Here is a 20,651-nt window from a genome sequence, read left to right as displayed (position 1 = left end):
TCAACTTAATAGAAATACTTTTTGTATTACACTTTGTCTTAAAAAATATTATTACAATATGCAAATGAGGTGATCCCGCACTGCCCATTCAATGATACACGAGGTCCTCACATCCATGATCTTGGAAGCATTCCTCTCCAAATACCCTGACAGAAAAACAGAGATAGAGGCACTGCAGGTCAACTGGAAGTCCCAAGAGCCTTCAAATGAAGAGTGGAACACCAAAAAGGAGCTTTCTAACATCATCAATGCAGCCTTTCAAGTCTACCTTAAGGAAGAGGCATTGCAGTCCCAGTCCTTTAATTACTGGAGCACATATGTTTCTGACTTGTTCCCAATATTGAGGGATCTGACCAACTCTCTGCGCTCTGGAGACTGGATTCTCTACCTCAGTGCAATAGAGAGGGCAACTTCACTGTTCTTCTTTTTTGGGAGAACAAACTATTGTCGATGGACACCATTATTCCTGCAAGACTGCTATCAACTGAAGGAGAAGTTCCCACTCCTCTATGACTCATACATACATGGTGGATTTGTTGTGAACACCACCAAGAAAGGTAGTGGAGTGCCATTTGACCAGGCACTAGAGCAGTGTTACAACCGGCCTGCCAAAGTGAGTGGAGGGATAATTGGGGTCACCAGGAAGAAGGAAGCAGTAGCTCTTTGGGGAATCATCAAGCATAAAAAGGACCAGTATGTTGATCTCCTTGAGATGAGGGATGATGTTGGAGGAGAACTCTCGCTTCATCATGACTTCAACCCGAGCACTACAACTAAAGTAGTTAAGATGGTGCAAGACATAGAGGAATATCTCCTCAATGTATGCAGTTCTTTAAGAGACCAGGGCATGCTTAAGAATGTTCTCACTGGAGAAATTGTGACCAAGGTAAATGTCGACAAGTTGTTGTGCTGCATCACTAAACTTGCAGCTCTGAACACTGTCTGCAAACCAGACAACTCTTCTCTGATTCTCAATTTCAACTGTCCACAGCTAACAGAGAGTGCAATACAAATGGCTGAAAGATTCTTGGTCAAATGTCTCAAACCATCAACAGACATGGAGACATTTGACGACCTGCGCATTGCTGCGTTCGATAGTAATGTCCTCAAGATGGACTTTGAGAGAACTGCTTGCACCTCAACTAATGCAGGAAAACATATACAAAGAGCCTATTATCAACAGCAGCTTTGGGTCCAAGCACCATTTACAGACGCCACCTCAATCTTAAATGCAGATGCTTATGGTTTTATAAGAAAGGGCAGTTTATTAGTCCCTGAGATTGTAATCTCAAAACCTGAAGGGTTGCCAGATCCCTGCTCATGTGCCAAATGTGCACACAAGAATGGATGTCCCTGTCGGGTAGCTGGTATCCGTTGCTGCAAGTACTGCAAATGCAAGGGAGGCAATAGTTGTAAAAATCCTATCACTGAATGAGCTCTCATCATCATCGCCTTACCTGGATTCCATCAGTACCTGGACTTGACGTGTTACCTTTAAGTTAACGTTCTTATGATATTAGCAAGGTTGGATATAAAATGTCTGTATATCAATAAAATGCTTGTTTTCTTTCTTTGAAAAAAGTCCTGTGTTTGTATACAATTGTATTTATAACCCCACCCCCACCCCCACCCCAAACACACACACAGCATCCACCCTGGAGACACAATTAGAACTATCAACCCAGAATTCTTACACTGTAAACATTGTGATCACCTAAGAAAATCTGTAGCTTCAAGAGTTTATATGTACGCATATTTAATGAGAGATTGCCTAATTTGCATATTTTATTTATTTTTGAGACAAAGTGTAATACAAAAAGTATTTCTATTAAGTTGAAGATTAATCTGGTAGAAATTGATTAGGATATCTATAAAGGAAAAAAAAAGTCCCATTCACCTGTATTGTGATAAAAGTGTCACCTATAGTGGTCATTTTCAGGACTTTCGTCCCGGATAGAGATTTTGGCACACATCACACATTGTTCAGTGGGGTAATATTAGTCTATAACATTTGAGATATTCTCCGCTAAATGAAGCGCATACAAATCTTCCCCAGGACCTAGACTAATTAAATAAATAGAATAAAACATTAAATAAAGATATTAAAACATTAAATAAAGAGAATAAAACATTAAATAAAGAGAATAAAACATTAAATAAAGATAATAGATGATATTGCAGCCTTCGTGGCATCAATTTAAGATCTTAAAAATAAGAACTTGAAAATTTAAATATATACATATACGGTACCTCAATATTATACTTCACAACTTGAGTTAATGTACTTTTCCACCAGTCTGGGGAACTTCAATATTAAGAGAGATATCTGCAATCTGAACATAAATCAAGTCTCTGCCTGGATTTTAAAAAAGGGACAACTAGATAAGGATGCATGTTGCATGAATGTTAGTTAGAGTCTGATGGTGGCACCTTGATGGTAGCCTGTCATCAGTGTGTGAATGGGTGAATGATATGTAATATACTACTGACTGTAAGTCGCTTTGGATAAAAGCGTCTGCTAAATGACTGTAATGTAATGTAATGTAATGGATGAGTGTTTAACCAAAAAACACAGTGTACTAAATAAATACTGTACACGAAATAAGCCCATGTTGTTCTCCAATAAAGAATGTGTGTTTCTGGTGCATGGAAATACAACTGTTGTTAATTGTAATTAATTTACATACTGCAGGGCCTCTGATTACAGAATACAAGACATCATGAGCCTTCCTCGTAGCACTTATTAGATTCGTATCAGTTCGCTGCACTTATTGAATTCGTATTTGTTTACTGCACTTATCCTATTCGTAGTAGTTTGTAGCACTTATTGTACTGGTATTAGTTTGTTTCTGTACTTTTGCTCTGGTTTATGCTTTAAGATGCTTGTTTAAGAAAGGAGATGCACTTATGACTTCTGGTGACTAGTAGTTCTCTTGAATACCTATGTTGAATACACTTCCTGTAAGTCGCTTTGGATAAAAGCGTCTGCTAAATGACTGTAATGTAATGTAATATAATATAATAATGTAATGTAATGTAATATAATAATGTAATGTACTATAATGTAATGTACTGTAATGTAATGTAATGTAATGTAATGTAATGTACTGTAATGTAATGTACTATAATGTAATGTAATGTACTGTAATGTAATGTAATGTAATATAATAATGTAATGTACTATAATGTAATGTACTGTACTGTAATGTACTATAATGTAATGTAATATAATAATGTAATGTAATGTAATGTAATATAATAATGTAATGTAATAATGTAATGTAATGTAATGTAATGTAATGTAATATAATGTAATGTAATATAATAATGTAATGTATATAATGTAATGTACTGTAATGTAATGTACTGTAATGTAATGTAAATAATAATATAATAATGTAATGTAATGTAATATAATAATGTAATGTAATGTAATGTAATATAATAATGTAATGTAATATAATAATGTAATGTATGTAATGTAATGTAATGTACTGTAATGTAATATAATAATGTAATGTACTATAATGTAATGTACTGTAATGTAATGTAATGTAATGTAATATAATAATGTAATGTACTATAATGTAATGTAATGTAATATAATGTAATATAATAATGTAATGTAATATAATAATGTAATGTACTGTAATGTAATATAATAATGTAATGTAATATAATAATGTAATGTAATTTAATGTACTGTAATGTAATATAATAATGTAATGTAATAATGTAATGTAATATAATAATGTAATGTACTATAATGTAATGTAATGTAATGTAAGTCAATGTATTATATATTATATAGACAATTAAAGTTCCATATAAGGTAATAACAAGAAGTGAATGTTTGTTTTGTTTTTTAACATCTAAAGAAAGCCCCGCTTACGCAGAGCATCAAAAAATTGAGTTATACTCTTATTGGTCCTCTCCACGGAAATCTTTAGTAAAAGGCGAAAGATTTATGCGATCTGAAGAGAACCAAGAGATCTACCTGCAGAACCTCACTGAGAACCACCAGGTTCTCGGCAGAACTACTTTAGGTGACGGTTCTCTGTCAATCTTACTTACACAAAAAAAACACTCAAACCACATAATGTGCAAACACACAAAGACACCCTGATAAATTATAGTGAGTCTGAATGTTATTGTAGTAAAAACACACGTTTATTTAACGTTATTTAGCGAAGCCATGTTGTGGCGCAATGCATGCTGGGATTCCGGTATATATACAGGTCAAATCTTTCACTTCCGAGTGTTATTTTCGGTCATTTAAAGCAATATTTCCAACTTTACATTTAAAAGCACAGCTACGCTTTCAAATGTATTATTTTGAGCTGTTTTACATGTTTCTATGTTTGAATTAATCTTATAGTAAGATTTGCACAGACACAAAGCTGGTATCTTTTGTAGAGGAATATGGAGATAAATGCCTATAAAGTACTGACATTCAACTTAATATGTATTTAAGTTGGTGTTATCTTAGCAAACATGTAAATGTGATTATTTTGTGTTATAGTTAATAACCAGGACACTGAAAAAAATACTGTTGAGCGGCAGAACGTGCAGAAATATAATTAATTATAGTAATGCATAGTAGCATCTGCTGTGTCGGCTTAACAACACTACAGATCATGAAATAATAGTCTGTTTCCAGCTAATTGCTGCATCAATTGTGACATCAACAGCTAAGATATCATCAAATATTATATTGTACATTAAGTGCTGCAAAACCAGGTTGATACATAAAGTGGTCGGAGAAAGTCACTTTACCATTTCCATAATACAAAAATCTATTAAATATATAGATCTAACTGCAGGATGCAACACCGTCCTGAACCTTTGAGCAGTAGCAGAGTTTCCTAAAGTCACCATGTACAACACCATGCATTCATTCCTCTTTATCAGCGTTTTCTTTACTTCAAAACAAATATCAAACAAACTTGATCAAACAATTGTCTATGACTATGATTTCACCTTCATTTGAGCATGTTCCCTGAATGCAAAATGATCTTAAACTCTACAAGTGAGTGTTTATATTCATACAAATCATGTGCACACGTTGCATGTTATTGATCACAACTCTGATTTAACCTTTAAAAGCCTCTTCCTGCAGAACTTCAGCCTCCTGATCCACAATGCTCCTGTGATCAGACAGTTGTGATGATGGGATGTGCAACAATACAGAGTTACATGAGTCACAACAACAATGCAACATTGTTTCTTAATTCATTTACTTTGATACATTTCAGGAAGCCCCACATACACAGGGCATCAAAAAAATTGAGTTGTACTCTTATTGGTCCTCCCCACGGAAATCTTTAGTAAAAGGCGAAAGATTTATACGATCTGAAGAGAACCAAGAGATCTGCTGAACCTCCATGGAGACGTCAGCCCTTTACCGGAGACACGGGCTTCACCACTGGTGTGGTAGGTTGTTTAAATTGTGACGCAAGGCATGATGGGAGTGGAGCAGCTCGTCATCATTTGATTTTCACTTTGAATTCTTTCCATTCGTCATGCACTGGTTTGCTAATCTTCTTCATACTGTTTGTATTAAAACAACCACACAGACACACGACAGATATTTAATGAATCCTCAAAGCTGCAGTGGAAAGACTGACTTCCCAAAGTTTGCAGATTTCCTGCAGAACAACGACTCCCTGTGGTAACAGACCACACTAAACTCTGCACACACCCAACTCAGTACCTAGAAGGTGCTTTATCACTGAGGAAAGCCAAAGAAATGACAGCATTCAAAAGAGAAATGCTTTGTAGGCTTTAAACTACTGCAAACAGAAAATGAAAATGCTAAGATTGAAGATTATTTTTTATCAGATTATAGGGGATACTACTCCTTCCACTCAAACAACATGTGGTCCTCTAGCCTTCACTAAACTAAAGTTTGTTTTATTCCCCTGAAAAACAGCAAAAGTTTGAATTAAAGAGGCTTAAGGTATCATAAAATAATGATTAACAAAAGGGAGACTTAACACCGTATTCTGTTACCAGTCAGATTGTAGTGGTGGCACTAAAAAGTCAGCAGGTGGTGCCATTTATTAATAACTTTAAGGGAAAATCTACTAATCTAATCTACAGTGGGTACAGAAAGTATTCAGACCCCTTTAAATTGTTCACTCTTTGTTTCATTGCAGCCATTTGCTAAAATCGAAAAAGTTCATTTTTTTTCGCATTAATGTACACTCAGCAACCCATCTTGACAGAAAAAAACAGAAATGTAGAAATATTTGCAAATTTATTAAAAAAGAAAAACTGAAATATCACATGGTCATAAGTATTCAGACCCTTTGCTCAGTATTGAGTAGAAGCACCCTTTTGAGCTAGTACAGCCACGAGTCTTCTTGGGAATGATGCAACAAGTTTCTCACACCTGGATTTGGGGATCCTCTGCCATTCTTCCTTGCAGATCCTCTCCAGTTCTGTCAGGTTGGATGGTGAACGTTGGTGGACAGCCATTTTCAGGTCTCTCCAGAGATGCTCAATTGGGTTTAGGTCAGGGCTCTGGCTGGGCCAGTCAAGAATGGTCACAGACTTGTTCCGAAGCCACTCCTTTGTTATTTTAGCTGTGTGCTTCGGGTCATTGTCTTGTTGGAAGGTGAACCTTTGGCCCAGTCTGAGGTCCTGAGCACTCTGGAGGAGGTTTTCTTCCAGGATAGCTCTGTACTTGGCCGCATTCATCTTTCCTTCAATTGCAACCAGTCGTCCTGTCCCTGCAGCTGAAAAACACCCCCATAGCATGATGCTGCCACCACCATGTTTCACTGTTGGGATTGTATTGGGCAGGTGATGAGCAGTGCCTGGTTTTCTCCACACATACCGCTTAGAATTAACGCCAAAAGTTCAATCTTGGTCTCATCAGACCAGAGAATCTTATTTCTCATAGTTTGGGAGTCCTCCATGTGTTTTTTGGCAAACTCTATGCGGGCTTTCATATGTCTTGCACTGAGGAGAGGCTTCCGTCGGGCCACTCTGCCATAAAGCCCCGACTGGTGGAGGGCTGCAGTGATAGTTGACTTTGTGGAACTTTCTCCCATCTCCCTACTGCATCTCTGGAGCTCAGCCACAGTGATCTTTGGGCTCTCACCAAGGCTCTTCTCCCACGATTGCTCAGTTTGGCTGGACGGCCAGGTCTAGGAAGAGTTCTGGTCATCCCATACTTCTTCCATTTAAGGATTATGGAGGCCACTGTGCTCTTAGGAACCTTGAGTGCTGCAGAAATTCTTTTGTAACCTTGGCCAGATCTGTGCCTTGCCACAATTCTGTCTCTGAGCTCCTTGGGCAGTTCCTTCGACCTCATGATTCTCATTTGTTCTGACATGCACTGTGAGCTGTAAGGTCTTATATAGACAGGTGTGTGCCTTTCCTAATCAAGTCCAATCAGTTTAATTAAACACAGTTGGACTCCAATGAAGGAGTAGAACCATCTCAAGGAGGATCAGAAGAAATGGACAGCATGTGAGTTAAATATGAGTGTCACAGCAAAGGGTCTGAATACTTATGACCATGTGATATTTCAGTTTTTCTTTTTTAATAAATTTGCAAAAATTTCTACATTTCTGTTTTTTTCTGTCAAGATGGGTTGCTGAGTGTACATTAATGCGAAAAAAAAAAATCGATTTTAGCAAATGGCTGCAATGAAACAAAGACTGAAAAATTTAAAGGGGTCTGAATACTTTCCGTACCCACTGTATCTTTATTTATTACATAGCTTTTTTAAATGCTATTCAATGTTATCAATTAAACTGTAACAGGTACAAATCCTGTAAATACACACCCTTGCGGTACCGCCCCTTTACTGTGTAATAAACCATACAATCGGGATGCTGTTCGTTTCCCGTCATGATTCATTCTATTTGCATATCATCTAACTGTGCTGTAGCCCTGCCCAACTGCCACCTGTCTACAAATATCAGTAGAGAACACAAACACTTGTCAATATTTTATCAAACATTATAAGCTCCAGCTCTCAATCTCAGGGAATGGCAATCCAAACCTCCAGGTTGTTTCTTTTTCTGCTTGTGGTCTCAGTTTGCATTGTACTTTGTCTTCTTACATGGGAACGTTTATCAATAAACGGGTAAGTTTTGTTTAGAACGACTTAAGGGGAATCTCTTATCTGTTTTCTGGTTAAGTACTTAACTTGTTATCAAAGAAATGTGTATCAGCACATTTTCCACGTAGAGTACTCTTGCTGATACTTGTATTATTGGATATCTATTGCTCTTTTGTCAAATTTCCACATCAGATGGAGTACTTTCTATGGAAAAAACAGACAAGCAGATGAGGAAATAGTTGAGTTGGCGGATGTAAAAGGAAACTGGACTACACCCCCCATTAGGTTCACACTTACCACAAAAAGATCTAGTTCCACAATAACAAACCCAGGGACAAAGCAAAAAAAAGATCAAACCAGAGGCTCTACACTTGGCGCTGTGGCGGAGACTCCCATGCCTGTCCTCTCCAGAAAATCCTTCAAGAAGCTTCCTGAGTGGGATTTTGAGGATATTTATAACCAGGATGCTCCACCCAGGCAGACAGTAAGCATGCTAAGACAAGAAAGGACAGAATCACAATAAATGTATTAACTTTGCAGGTAGTGAGGTAATCTGCGCAGCTATGTGTTCAGTTGTGTGCATTTGGTGTGAGCTGCATGGATTTTCTGTTTGCTTCTCCTTTAAAGTTTTGCTGCAATTCATTCAATTTCATTTTTAAATGTGTTGGATTTGTTTGGCTTTTTTCCTGCTGTTTCCTCTATAACAGCTGTAAGGGGGCTTCATTAAATCAATGGTTTTAGCCACATTGATTTTTTATTTTTATAATTTACAATTTTGTCCTACATTCTCAGACATGTGCCAAGTCTCTGCGAAACTCTCAGGATGAAAGCTTCAAGAAGGCTTTCCTCCCCAACATACGTTTGTTAATGCACAAAATCAACATGAGCGAGTGGAACCGGCTTTCACATTTTAACAATCCTTTCGGTTTTATGGAGTTCAACCATGATGGTACGTGTTTTAGATATGTGCTATGAGATGGGTGTGTCTAAATTAAAAATGTCATCACCTCACCTCAACCGACTCGAGTGAGTCGAGTGTACTTATGTACTTTAGTTCAGTATCACTATTTCATGTTTTCCCGACAACATAACATTTCGTAGGACAATATTGACAATGTTAACTTTGCAGATTAAAGTCTGCACACTCACTCAGGCACAGATGACAAAGAGTTCCCTCTGCATAACGAGTACTTTAAATGTTGATATTTCAAAGGTGCAATGTGTAGGATTTGGAGGCTTTTAATGGTGAGGTTGCAGACTGCAGCCAACTGGAAATTCTCCCATTTGCCAAGGCGATGAAAACACAACAATTCTCATTTTCCAGTAATTAAAAAAACTAAGGAAAACATACTTATTAATATTCTATTCCATTTCTGCGAATGGATCCCCTTAAATGCTACACAAGGTTCATTAGAGAACATTTTTCTCTTTTTCTCTTACTTACTCATGAGAATATAATTAAATGTTCTGACAGCAAATGATTGAATGTTTAAAGCTGAATAAATAAATATTTTTTGTCCACTTACAAAACATTTGGCATTATCCCCTTCATAAACTAAACATGTTTTTGCTGATTAACACATCCACACACAGCAATAATATCATTCATTTGGAGTGAAGAGATGTTCACTCCCCTTTAAACTCAGTTTTGGTCTCCACCAACTCCTGAGAAAAAGATATTTGATGCTGATAAGGTGGTGTACAGTGGGTTTTTCAGAGTTTTTTCTTTGGAAACAGCTGAAACAGCTTTTTTTTTTGTTATTTTTGCAGAGGTGATGGCTGGAGCGAAGTTGATCCCCAAGCCAAATGAGCCACTACTCCTTCCAAAGCCAGGCAGTGACCGGTGTATGAGCTGTGCTGTGGTGGGCATGGGAGGAATCCTCAATGGCTCTAAAATGGGGAAAGAAATTGATGCTCACGATTATGTTTTTCGGTAAGAAAGAAACCCATTGATTTGGTTTGTTGGGCCCGTATTGTAATTATGTTTTAAATCAATCTGACAGGTTATGCATGATGGTCATAAAACACCGTGATATTAGGAGCGGTTATGATTCTCTATAATTACCAGGTCAATATTTACTGGGCAGGAATAAGGATATGCTTTGTGTACACATGTAATCTAAACATGTTCTCCCTTCTGTACATACAACCTCTCAACAGTGTGTTAAAGTGCTATTGTTCTTGAAAATATTTCTGAATTAGGATATTTTACTTTTATTTTACCGCTTGTTTTGGGCAGTTGCTGCCAGTCATTAGAATTAGACTTACCGTATTTTCCGCACTATAGGGCGCACTGGATTATAAGGCGCACTGTCAATGAATGGTCTATTTTCGATCTTTTTTCATATATAAGGCGCACCGGACTATAAGGCGCATTAAGCGAAACAAAACAGTCAGTCAGTCAAACTTCCTCCACTTCCGTACCATTGATTCATTAACGTTGAATTCTCTCGCAGCTGCTCTATTCCCATGTTCTACTGCGTGACTGACAGCCTTGAGTGTTCAGTCCGCGTCGTAAGCGTGTCTCTTGACCGGAGCCATGTTGGGTCCTTATACACACACACTGTGATGTGATGGTGAACCTTATACACACACACTGTAATATGATGGTGAACCTTATACACACACACTGTGATGTGATGGTGAAGCACAGTGTGTATTACTCCGTGACGCTCCTGACTACGGTGGCCGTGATGCTGCTGCGGTTTCTTTGTAGTTTACTAAGTCTACTAAAACATGTTGACAGAGCGCCGTGTACCACACAAAACCGCTTCGAGGTCAGTAAGCACAACCAGAATTAATCCATATATAAGGCGCTCCGGATTATAAGGCGCACTGTCGTTTTTTGAGAAAATTAAAGGCTTTTAAGTGCGCCTTATAGTGCGGAAAATACGGTACTTATTTTTACAGCGGAAAGCACTCAAATTGCCCGTTTTCTGTTTTCATAAATAGAACAAAGGTCTCAGAAATCTGAAACTGTCTTTTAAAATGTCTCTGGAGTCTACTTGTTTATCTGGACAAAACCGAGCTACTGTTCCTCCCGGGGAAGGGTTGCCCGCACTGAGACCTGTCCATCACCATTGATGATGCCGTAGTGACGCCAACTCGGACTGTGAGGAATCTGGGTGTGACCCTGGACGACCAACTGTCGCTCTCAGCAAACATTGCATCGGTCACACGCTCCTGCAGACTCCTCCTCTACAACATCAGGAGGATTCTCCCCTTCCTCCCTGAGGAGACGGCGCAGGTGCTCATCCAGGCTCTGGTCATCTCCCGCCTGGACTACTGCAACTCACTACTTGCCGGAGCCCCGGCGTCGGCCATCAGACCTCTGGAGCTCGTCCAGAAAGCTGCAGCACGTCTGGTGTTCAATCGCCCCAAGTTCTCCCACACAACTTCCCTTCTCCGTTCTCTACACTGGCTCCCTGTAAGAGCTCGCATCCAGTTTAAGACTCTGGTGCTAGCCTACAGGGCAGTGAAAGGAACAGCTCCTTCCTATCTCCAGGCCATGATCAAGCCCTACACCCCCCCCACCACTTGGCTCTGCTGCCTCGGGGCGATTGGTTGCCCCGTCGCTCAGAGGTCCCTGCGGCCGATCCACCCGGTCACAGCTTTTTTCTGTCCTGGCCCCTCAGTGGTGGAATGAACTCCCCACTGACGTCAGGACAGCAGAGTCGCTGCCCATCTTTAGGCGCAGGCTGAAAACTCACCTCTTCAAGAAGTACTACCCGGAGCCTTCCTCGTAGCACTTATTGAATTCATATTAGTTGTTGCACTCACTGTATTCGTATCAGTTCGCTGCACTTATTGAATTCGTATTCGTTTACTGCACTTATCCTATTCGTAGTAGTTTGTAGCACTTATTATATTCGTATTAGTCTGTTGCAATTATTGTTTTCGTAGTAATCTGCCTCTGCACTGTACTTTTGCTCTGGTTTATGCTTTAAGATGCTTGTTTAAGAAAAGAGATGCACTTATGACTTCTGGTGACTAGTAGTTCTACTCTTGAATACCTATGTTGAATACACTTCCTGTAAGTCGCTTTGGATAAAAGCGTCTGCTAAATGACTGTAATGTAATGTAATGTAATGTAATGTAATCTAGACTGGGTCTTACAAGTAGAGTTTTTTTAACCTCGCTATTTGAAGACATTGCTTTCGGTTCAGCTTTAACTTGCGCAACTTTACAATATTTATACTTATAACAAATCAACACGCCATCTATGCAACCAGGACTTCTTGTCTAGCAGATAGTAAAGTACAGTCTGTTCACACCTCAGATGTCTCAAAATGTCACTTTTGTTTTGTTTAAATACGACTTACATTTATTTGCCGTGACCACACTGTTGTTTGTGCATCTACAGCATTGAATTAAAGTTCAACCTAACTGACAGCACTGACAACCACAGTAATGTTTGATCACTCAATAAACTTGATTCATTTCTGAGCTAAAGAAAATTCATTTTTGTGTCTCTGCGGCAGGATGAACGGTGCAATCACCAAAGGTTTTGAGGAGGACGTAGGAAACAGGACCTCGGTGTACGTTCACACCGCCCACTCTATCACTGCGTCTAAGTATCTTCTACGGAAGTACGGATACAAATCCATCCCTGATGATGAGGTACTCAAACTCGAATGAAACATGTGATATTTTATTGCTTTATATTCGCACACTAATCTGTCATCCTCGTCCATTTTGGCAGGGTATAAAGTACGTAATGATTCCTGAGGGGATGAGGGACTTCAATTGGATGGAGGGTCTTTTCAAAAACCAAACGGTCACTGCTGGGCAATATAAAAACAAGAGGTGAATATCAACTCTTTTGATTGTAGTAGTCGAGGACAAGCCGAGACTTCTCTTTGTGTTTTGTGCTCCACCCTCTGACAGCGCTACACATTATTCCACCAGCAGCACTTTGATCTTGCTCATATTTAGCTTTGGGGTTATGTTGTTGCAATCTGTGCAAAGCTCCCCATCAGTCCTCCTTCTTGTTGTCTATGTCGATTACATTACATTACATTACAGTCATTTAGCAGACGCAGAGACATCTTTGGACATCTGTATGGGACAGGAACAAAGGTTGGACACTGCCCGGCCCTATTGCCAGGTCCTCATGCTCATGGAAACAGTCTAATATCTGATTTATTTTTCATATAATTTCCCTAAACAAATACTACATTAGTGGAGGAAAGCAAGCAGGCACCATGTAGTACATTTTCTTGAGCTTACATGTTATGAGTTATAGAGGGGTGTTGTGGTGTATAATTTAAGGAAATTTAGACATTGACGATTTAAAAAAAAGCTGTAATACATTGAATATCTAAGTTTGCATTTAAAGGATGAATCTAAAAACCTTATACATGTGAAAGTAAATAATCCTTTATTTTGTGTTTAGCTCTTGACCCTGTATTTCAACCCTGCAGGCCGTGGACATACTATGCCGAACAGTACAATGAGACCCGCTTCTATGTTCTGCACCAGGATTTCCTCAGATACGTTCGAAACAGGTCACCCTCCTCTCAAAATCCTACCCAAACTTTTTACATTCTATGTTTTGTTATAGCAATTACAATACCTATTTTAATTGCATAGCCGAGATGCAGCCCAAAGTGCTTCTCAAAAATAGGATTAAAGGCAAGTAGGAAATTAAATCAAACAATAACAATAAGTGAAAGGTTTGCTAACATGACACTTTTAATGTCTATTTAGAAGCTGTGGTTTGTCTTGCTTTTAAATATATGTTTATTTTTAACACTGTTCATTGTCCACAGGTTTTTAAAGTCTCCTCACCTGAATGATCCACACTGGGCGATAGTCAGACCAACCAATGGGGCATTCACTCTCTTCCTGGCTCTGCACACCTGTGACACTGTAAGTTAATATTATTTAAACTTGTCCACATGTCGACCATACTGTAGGTATCCACACCTCTATAAACATGAAGTATGCTTACAAAAATGTACAGACATTAACTCTAAATATGTACAGTTTATCACTTCAAAGAATAGTTTGACATTCAGAGAAATGTGCTAATTTACTTTCTTGTCAATTAAATATATACAAAATAATTATGAGGATGAATGTATTTTTACCAAATAATACGCAGCCAAAAATCTTTATCCATGTTGTTCATAAATGTACTTTAAACAGTTATTATTTTGTCCGTAGGGTTCAGCACAACAAAGTAGGAAATAACAACAATAAACATGTTGCAAATATTGCTAATTTTATGACATACCTGCTTTTTTAGATTGTATTTCTTTCACTGATCACCCTTAACCCTTACATTTAAAGTTAAACTTTAGTTAAATATGTCCGTTAACTTCAAATCATTGTTTTTATTTGATCCATACCACTCAAATATCTGGCCATTAAACATGTAGCTAACAGGTGATTAGCTAACTTAGCATACCCATTTTCACAAACTCTTAATATTTATAAGCATTTCTAAAGCTCACAAATTAACATGTTATAGATTTAATTTGAAGTGTATTATTCATTCAACTCCTCCTGTTGTCCTTATTCCCTAACTTTGCACCCATTTTCACAAACTCTTAATATTTACAAGCCTTTGAGTAACTGACATTGTTTTATGTCTATGTGTGCCTTACACAATAGAAACAATGAGTTTCGACTTTCCAACATTCCTTTCGTCATTTAGCTGGCATGTGCCTGAGCTGGGCACTCTGGGTTTATAGAGTATGTTCTTCATAAATTCCACCAAAAAAAACCCTGTAAAACCACTAACTGGCAGATTAGCTTCGGACAGAGCCACGCTAGCAGTTTCCTTTTGTTTCAGCCTTTATGCTAAGCTAAACTAAGCTAATCATCAGCTGGCTGTACTGCCAATTTCTCTGACGGTTAAGAGAGTGATTGATCCTCTCATCTAACCTTCCACCATAAATTGGATGAGTGTATTTCTCAAAATGTCAAACCTTTCTTTAAACCAATCTTTTTCTTCTTGTGAGTTACTCTCAGTCGTCTCTGTTCTGTGTTTGACGTTGACAGGTGAGTGCATATGGATTCATCACTGAGGACTTCAGGAAATACTCTACCTACTATGTTGAGAAGCATATTAAAACCAAAGTAATTTTGTACTCCAACCACGACTATATCCTGGAGAAGAATGTGTGGAAAAAACTACACGACAGCAAAATACTTAAGCTGTATCAAAGGCTGGAGTCAGAAACGGGGACAAAATCGCCAAGCAAAATGCCATGAATGATCAGGTCAGTGGATGAAGTAGGCCTCCTCAGCAGAAACACAAATCAATGCAGCACGGTTGAAAGTTGGTTTGGCTCGTTGAGGGTTTTTTTCCAGATATATCAACCTCACAATACAAATCATTGTTTTTATTTGATGCACTTGCTTCCAAAGGCCAAGTGGCCTTGCCCCTAAAATTACGAAATTCCAGGCTCTGATGAGAAAGTCCATACCACTCTCATATCTGTCCGTTAAACATGTAGCCAGCAGGTGGTTAGCTTAGCTTAGCATAACAACTTGGAAAGAGGGAGAAGCAGCTGTCTATAAGCATCTCTAATTAAAATGTTGTAGACTTCATTTAAAGTGTAGAAGATATGCGGATTCATTTGATAAACGGGTTAGTGTGGACGTGGCCATAGTAAAAGAAAAACAAGATAAAGTAAAATAAGAAAAAGAAGTATTATAAATAAGCAATAAAAATATTATTCCATTTTAAAGCAGAAATACTGAAGTTCCTTTGTTGTAATCATCAAAGTACATAAAGATTTTTTTTTTTGTGAATGATATCCCTTTTCCTACTAAATGGTTTCTTTATCTAAATAATTTATAATAGGGTCAATTTTTGTCATTTTATTCTGTTTAAATAGAAAAACAGTGTCTCTATACAACGTCAAATATCTGTATGTTTCCTTTTCTTTTAATGTTTTTTTAATATTTTATTCAATTCAATTCAATTCAATTCAGTTTATTTTGTATAGCCCAGAATCACAAATTACAAATTTGCCTCAGAGGGCTTTATAATCTGTACACATGCGACATCCTCTGTCCTTCCCTCACATCGGCACAGGAAAAACTCCCCTAAACCTTTTTACAGGGAGAAAAAAGTAAGAAACCTCTGGGAGAACGACAGAGGAGGGATCCTTCTCCAGGATGGACAGAATGCAATAGATGTCATGTGTACAGAATGAGCAGCATAACAGATACAACACATTCAATGTATATGACATAAATGATTCATATAATAAGACTACTTATAATAACAGCAGCAATTATTACAGTAGAATTATAGCCATGAAAATAGGGATAGTAATGTGACTAATAATAATAATGGAAGTAGCAGTGGGTGTCAGTCGGCTCACAGCAGGAGGCACGACTACGGTCCAGGTACCACAACGATTCATGGAAACCTGCAGAACGAGAAAGCAAAAGGGCTTCAGGGTGGAAGTAAAGCTAAAATGCTTAATGGTACAGGTAATAGTAATAGTAATGTGACTAGTAATAATAATAATGGTGGTAGCAGTCGGTGTCAGCAGGGCCGTAGCAGGATGCACGTCCACGGTCCAGGTACAGCCACGATTTATAGAAGCCTGCGAAGCGAGAAAGCAGCTGTCATTTACTGCAGGCTATTGTTTGGTTTTATAGTTAGACTTACTAAGGTGTTTAACTTCCTTCTTTAGTGGGTCAATGTGGAAGAATTAAAAGTGTGACGGTATTAGAATAGAGTGAAACTGAATTTAATGATTTGATCAGCATTTGATCAAAGTTTGTGTGTGTGGGTTTTTTTCATTGTTGTTGTTGTTTTCAAAGTTCTATCATCCAGTAACTGGCTTATGATTAATGGGAAAACTATAACTTTAAATGGTTGTCAAAATTGGCGCTATTTATATGTATTTACAATTTCTTTTTTTGTATTCAAATGTTACTGTTTAATAAATAAATATCACATCTCAGAGAAAACTGAATTTTACTTTTTTTTTTAAATAAAGTTGTATAATTTGCTATCTCGCATATAGAAGTTATTCCCCCCTCAGGCTGAATTGCAATTTTTACATTGTTATTTCTTTTATTGCTTGCCTTTACCATGTGAAGTGCCTTTGAGTACCTTTTAAAGCAATATACAAATAAAATGTGTTATTATTATTATTATTATTATTATTATTATTATTATTATTGATATTATCATTATTATTCACTCAAATCGCCTGTTTTCATTAATAGAATAAAGGTCTCTGGGTCCTACAAGTTTGGGCGTAGAGGTTTTTAAACTAGACATGGTCTTATGTGGTCTGGATGAAAAAAATAAATAAATAATAATAATAATAATAATAATAATAATAATAATAATAATAATAATAATAATAATAATAATAATAATAATAATAATGATAATAATAATAATATTATTATTATTTGTTGTTTGTGAAGTAAAATTGAGATTTTAAATTCAAAAGTGAGTTCTAAATTGTGATGGCGTCTATCTTATGGTTTTGGGAGTCAGACCTTCTTTAATACAAACCTAAATAAATGAGACGTTGATATCTGAAGAGGATATAGTAAATTCAAATGTTTTTTAACGATAAAAAACATTTGAATTTCTAAAGCTAACATATTCATCATTAAGTTGATTATTGATTATATTTTCCAGAGCGTTCGCTTTCCCCCAAAATGAAACCAAATGTCATTAAATCAGCTGCATTCTGGACTCAGCAACAGTGTGAGTAATTAGATTAGATTAGTAGATTTTCCCTTAAAGTTATTAATAAATGGCACCACCTGCTGACTTTTTAGTGCCACCACTACAATCTGACTGGTAACAGAATACGGTGTTAAGTCTCCCTTTTGTTAATCATTATTTTATGATACCTTAAGCCTCTTTAATTCAAACTTTTGCTGTTTTTCAGGGGAATAAAAAAAACTTTATTTTAGTGAAGGCTAGAGGACCACATGTTGTTTGAGTGGAAGGAGTAGTATCCCCTATAATCTGATAAGAAATAATCTTCAATCTTAACATTTTCATTTTCTGTTTGCAGTAGTTTTAAAGCCTACAAAGCATTTCTCTTTTGAATGCTGTTATTTCTTTGGCTTTCCTCAGTGATAAAGCACCTTCTAGGTACTGAGTTGGGTGTGTGCAGAGTTTAGTGTGGTCTGTTACCACAGGGAGTCGTTGTTCTGCAGGAAATCTGCAAACTTTGGGAAGTCAGTCTTTCCACTGCAGCTTTGAGGATTCATTAAATATCTGTCGTGTGTCTGTGTGGTTGTTTTAATACAAACAGTATGAAGAAGATTAGCAAACCAGTGCATGACGAATGGAAAGAATTCAAAGTGGAAATCAAATGATGACGAGCTGCTCCACTCCCATCATGCCTTGCGTCACAATTTAAACAACCTACCACACCAGTGGTGAAGCCCGTGTCTCCGGTAAAGGGCTGACGTCTCCATGGAGGTTCAGCAGATCTCTTGGTTCTCTTCAGATCGTATAAATCTTTCGCCTTTTACTAAAGATTTCCGTGGGGAGGACCAATAAGAGTACAACTCAATTTTTTGATGCCCTGTGTATGTGGGGCCTCCTGAAATGTATCAAAGTAAATGAATTAAGAAACAATGTTGCTTTGTTGTTGTGACTCATGTAACTCTGTATTGTTGCACATCCCATCATCACAACTGTCTGATCACAGGAGCATTGTGGATCAGGAGGCTGAAGTTCTGCAGGAAGCTTTAAAACAATTATCAGACAAACTTAATCAAACAATTGTCTATGACTATGATTTCACCTTCATATGAGCATGTTCCCTGAATGCAAAATGATCTTAAACTCTACTAGTGAGTATTTATATATGTATATTCAATATTTTTAGTTATTGTGGATTTTATTTTAATTTGTTTTTACTTATTTAATATTCTTTTATTACTTATTTATAATACAGTTTTTATAATATAATTCTCTATGCTGCTGTAATCCTGTAAATGTCTCCACTGTGGGACTAATGATGGATTATTTTATTTGATCTTCCTGCAGAACTTCAGCCTCCTGATCCACAATGCTCCTGTGATCAGACAGTTGTGATGATGGGATGTGCAACAATACAGAGTTACATGAGTCACAACAACAAAGCAACATTGTTTCTTAATTCATTTACTTTGATACATTTCAGGAGGCCCCACATACGCAGGGCATCAAAAAATTGAGTTGTACTCTTATTGGTCCTCCCCACGGAAATCTTTAGTAAAAGGCGAAAGATTTATACGATCTGAAGAGAACCAAGAGATCTGCTGAACCTCCATGGAGACGTCAGCCCTTTACCGGAGACACGGGCTTCACCACTGGTGTGGTAGGTTGTTTAAATTGTGACGCAAGGCATGATGGGAGTGGAGCAGCTCGTCATCATTTGATTTTCACTTTGAATTCTTTCCATTCGTCATGCACTGGTTTGCTAATCTTCTTCATACTGTTTGTATTAAAACAACCACACAGACACACGACAGATATTTAATGAATCCTCAAAGCTGCAGTGGAAAGACTGACTTCACAAAGTTTGCAGATTTCCTGCAGAACAACGACTCCCTGTGGTAACAGACCACACTAAACTCTGCACACACCCAACTCAGTACCTAGAAGGTGCTTTATCACTGAGGAAAGCCAAAGAAATAACAGCATTCAAAAGAGAAATGCTTTGTAGGCTTTAAACTACTGCAAACAGAAAATGAAAATGTTAAGATTGAAGATTATTTCTTATCAGATTATAGGGGATACTACTCCTTCCACTCAAACAACATGTGGTCCTCTAGCCTTCACTAAAATAAAGTTTGTTTTATTCCCCTGAAAAACAGCAAAAGTTTGAATTAAAGAGGCTTAAGGTGTCATAAAATAATGATTAACAAAAGGGAGACTTAACACCGTATTCTGTTACCAGTCAGATTGTAGTGGTGGCACTAAAAAGTCAGCAGGTGGTGCCATTTATTAATAACTTTAAGGGAAAATCTACTAATCTAATCTACAGTGGGTACAGAAAGTATTCAGACCCCTTTAAATTGTTCACTTCAGTATTGAGTAGAAGCACCCTTTTGAGCTAGTACAGCCATGAGTCTTCTTGGGAATGATGCAACAAGTTTCTCACACCTGGATTTGGGGATCCTCTGCCATTCTTCCTTGCAGATCCTCTCCAGTTCTGTCAGGTTGGATGGTGAACGTTGGTGGACAGCCATTTTCAGGTCTCTCCAGAGATGCTCAATTGGGTTTAGGTCAGGGCTCTGGCTGGGCCAGTCAAGAATGGTCACAGACTTGTTCCGAAGCCACTCCTTTGTTATTTTAGCTGTGTGCTTCGGGTCATTGTCTTGTTGGAAGGTGAACCTTCGGCCCAGTCTGAGGTCCTGAGCACTCTGGAGGAGGTTTTCTTCCAGGATATCTCTGTACTTGGCCGCATTCATCTTTCCTTCAATTGCAACCAGTCGTCCTGTCCCTGCAGCTGAAAAACACCCCCATAGCATGATGCTGCCACCACCATGTTTCACTGTTGGGATTGTATTGGGCAGGTGATGAGCAGTGCCTGGTTTTCTCCACACATACCGCTTAGAATTAACGCCAAAAAGTTCA

At 37.8% G+C, this 20,651-nt stretch overlaps 1 protein-coding gene and 4 non-coding genes across 5 annotated transcripts; 2 read left to right on the top strand and 3 right to left on the bottom strand.

The window, feature by feature from the left end:
* Positions 1 to 91: 91 nt before the first annotated feature.
* On the top strand, positions 92 to 15,298 carry LOC129091834 (alpha-N-acetylgalactosaminide alpha-2,6-sialyltransferase 1-like). The gene is made up of 10 exons (XM_054599531.1): positions 92 to 886; positions 992 to 1,097; positions 8,410 to 8,561; positions 8,870 to 9,026; positions 9,848 to 10,010; positions 12,559 to 12,697; positions 12,780 to 12,883; positions 13,501 to 13,584; positions 13,849 to 13,948; positions 15,086 to 15,298. The coding sequence occupies exons 1-10, from the start codon at positions 92 to 94 to the stop codon at positions 15,296 to 15,298; spliced, it is 2,013 nt and encodes a 670-aa protein (XP_054455506.1).
* LOC129091869 (U5 spliceosomal RNA) lies at positions 3,881 to 3,993 on the bottom strand. Its single transcript, XR_008531246.1, has one exon. It is a non-coding gene; the product is annotated as a U5 spliceosomal RNA (small nuclear RNA).
* Positions 5,258 to 5,372, bottom strand: LOC129091862 (U5 spliceosomal RNA). The gene has a single exon (XR_008531240.1). It is a non-coding gene; the product is annotated as a U5 spliceosomal RNA (small nuclear RNA).
* A 3,214-nt stretch (positions 15,299 to 18,512) lies between the features above and the next one.
* Positions 18,513 to 18,625, top strand: LOC129091861 (U5 spliceosomal RNA). The gene has a single exon (XR_008531239.1). It is a non-coding gene; the product is annotated as a U5 spliceosomal RNA (small nuclear RNA).
* A 589-nt stretch (positions 18,626 to 19,214) lies between these two features.
* Positions 19,215 to 19,327, bottom strand: LOC129091863 (U5 spliceosomal RNA). The gene has a single exon (XR_008531241.1). It is a non-coding gene; the product is annotated as a U5 spliceosomal RNA (small nuclear RNA).
* Between the last annotated feature and the right edge of the window lie 1,324 nt (positions 19,328 to 20,651).

The sequence above is a fragment of the Anoplopoma fimbria genome, chromosome 5, assembly GCF_027596085.1.
Source record: "Anoplopoma fimbria isolate UVic2021 breed Golden Eagle Sablefish chromosome 5, Afim_UVic_2022, whole genome shotgun sequence".
In the NCBI taxonomy this organism is placed as follows: Eukaryota; Metazoa; Chordata; class Actinopteri; order Perciformes; family Anoplopomatidae; genus Anoplopoma; species Anoplopoma fimbria.
Note: the sequence above shows the minus strand (reverse complement) of the source record. Positions and strands in the feature narration are given on the sequence as shown.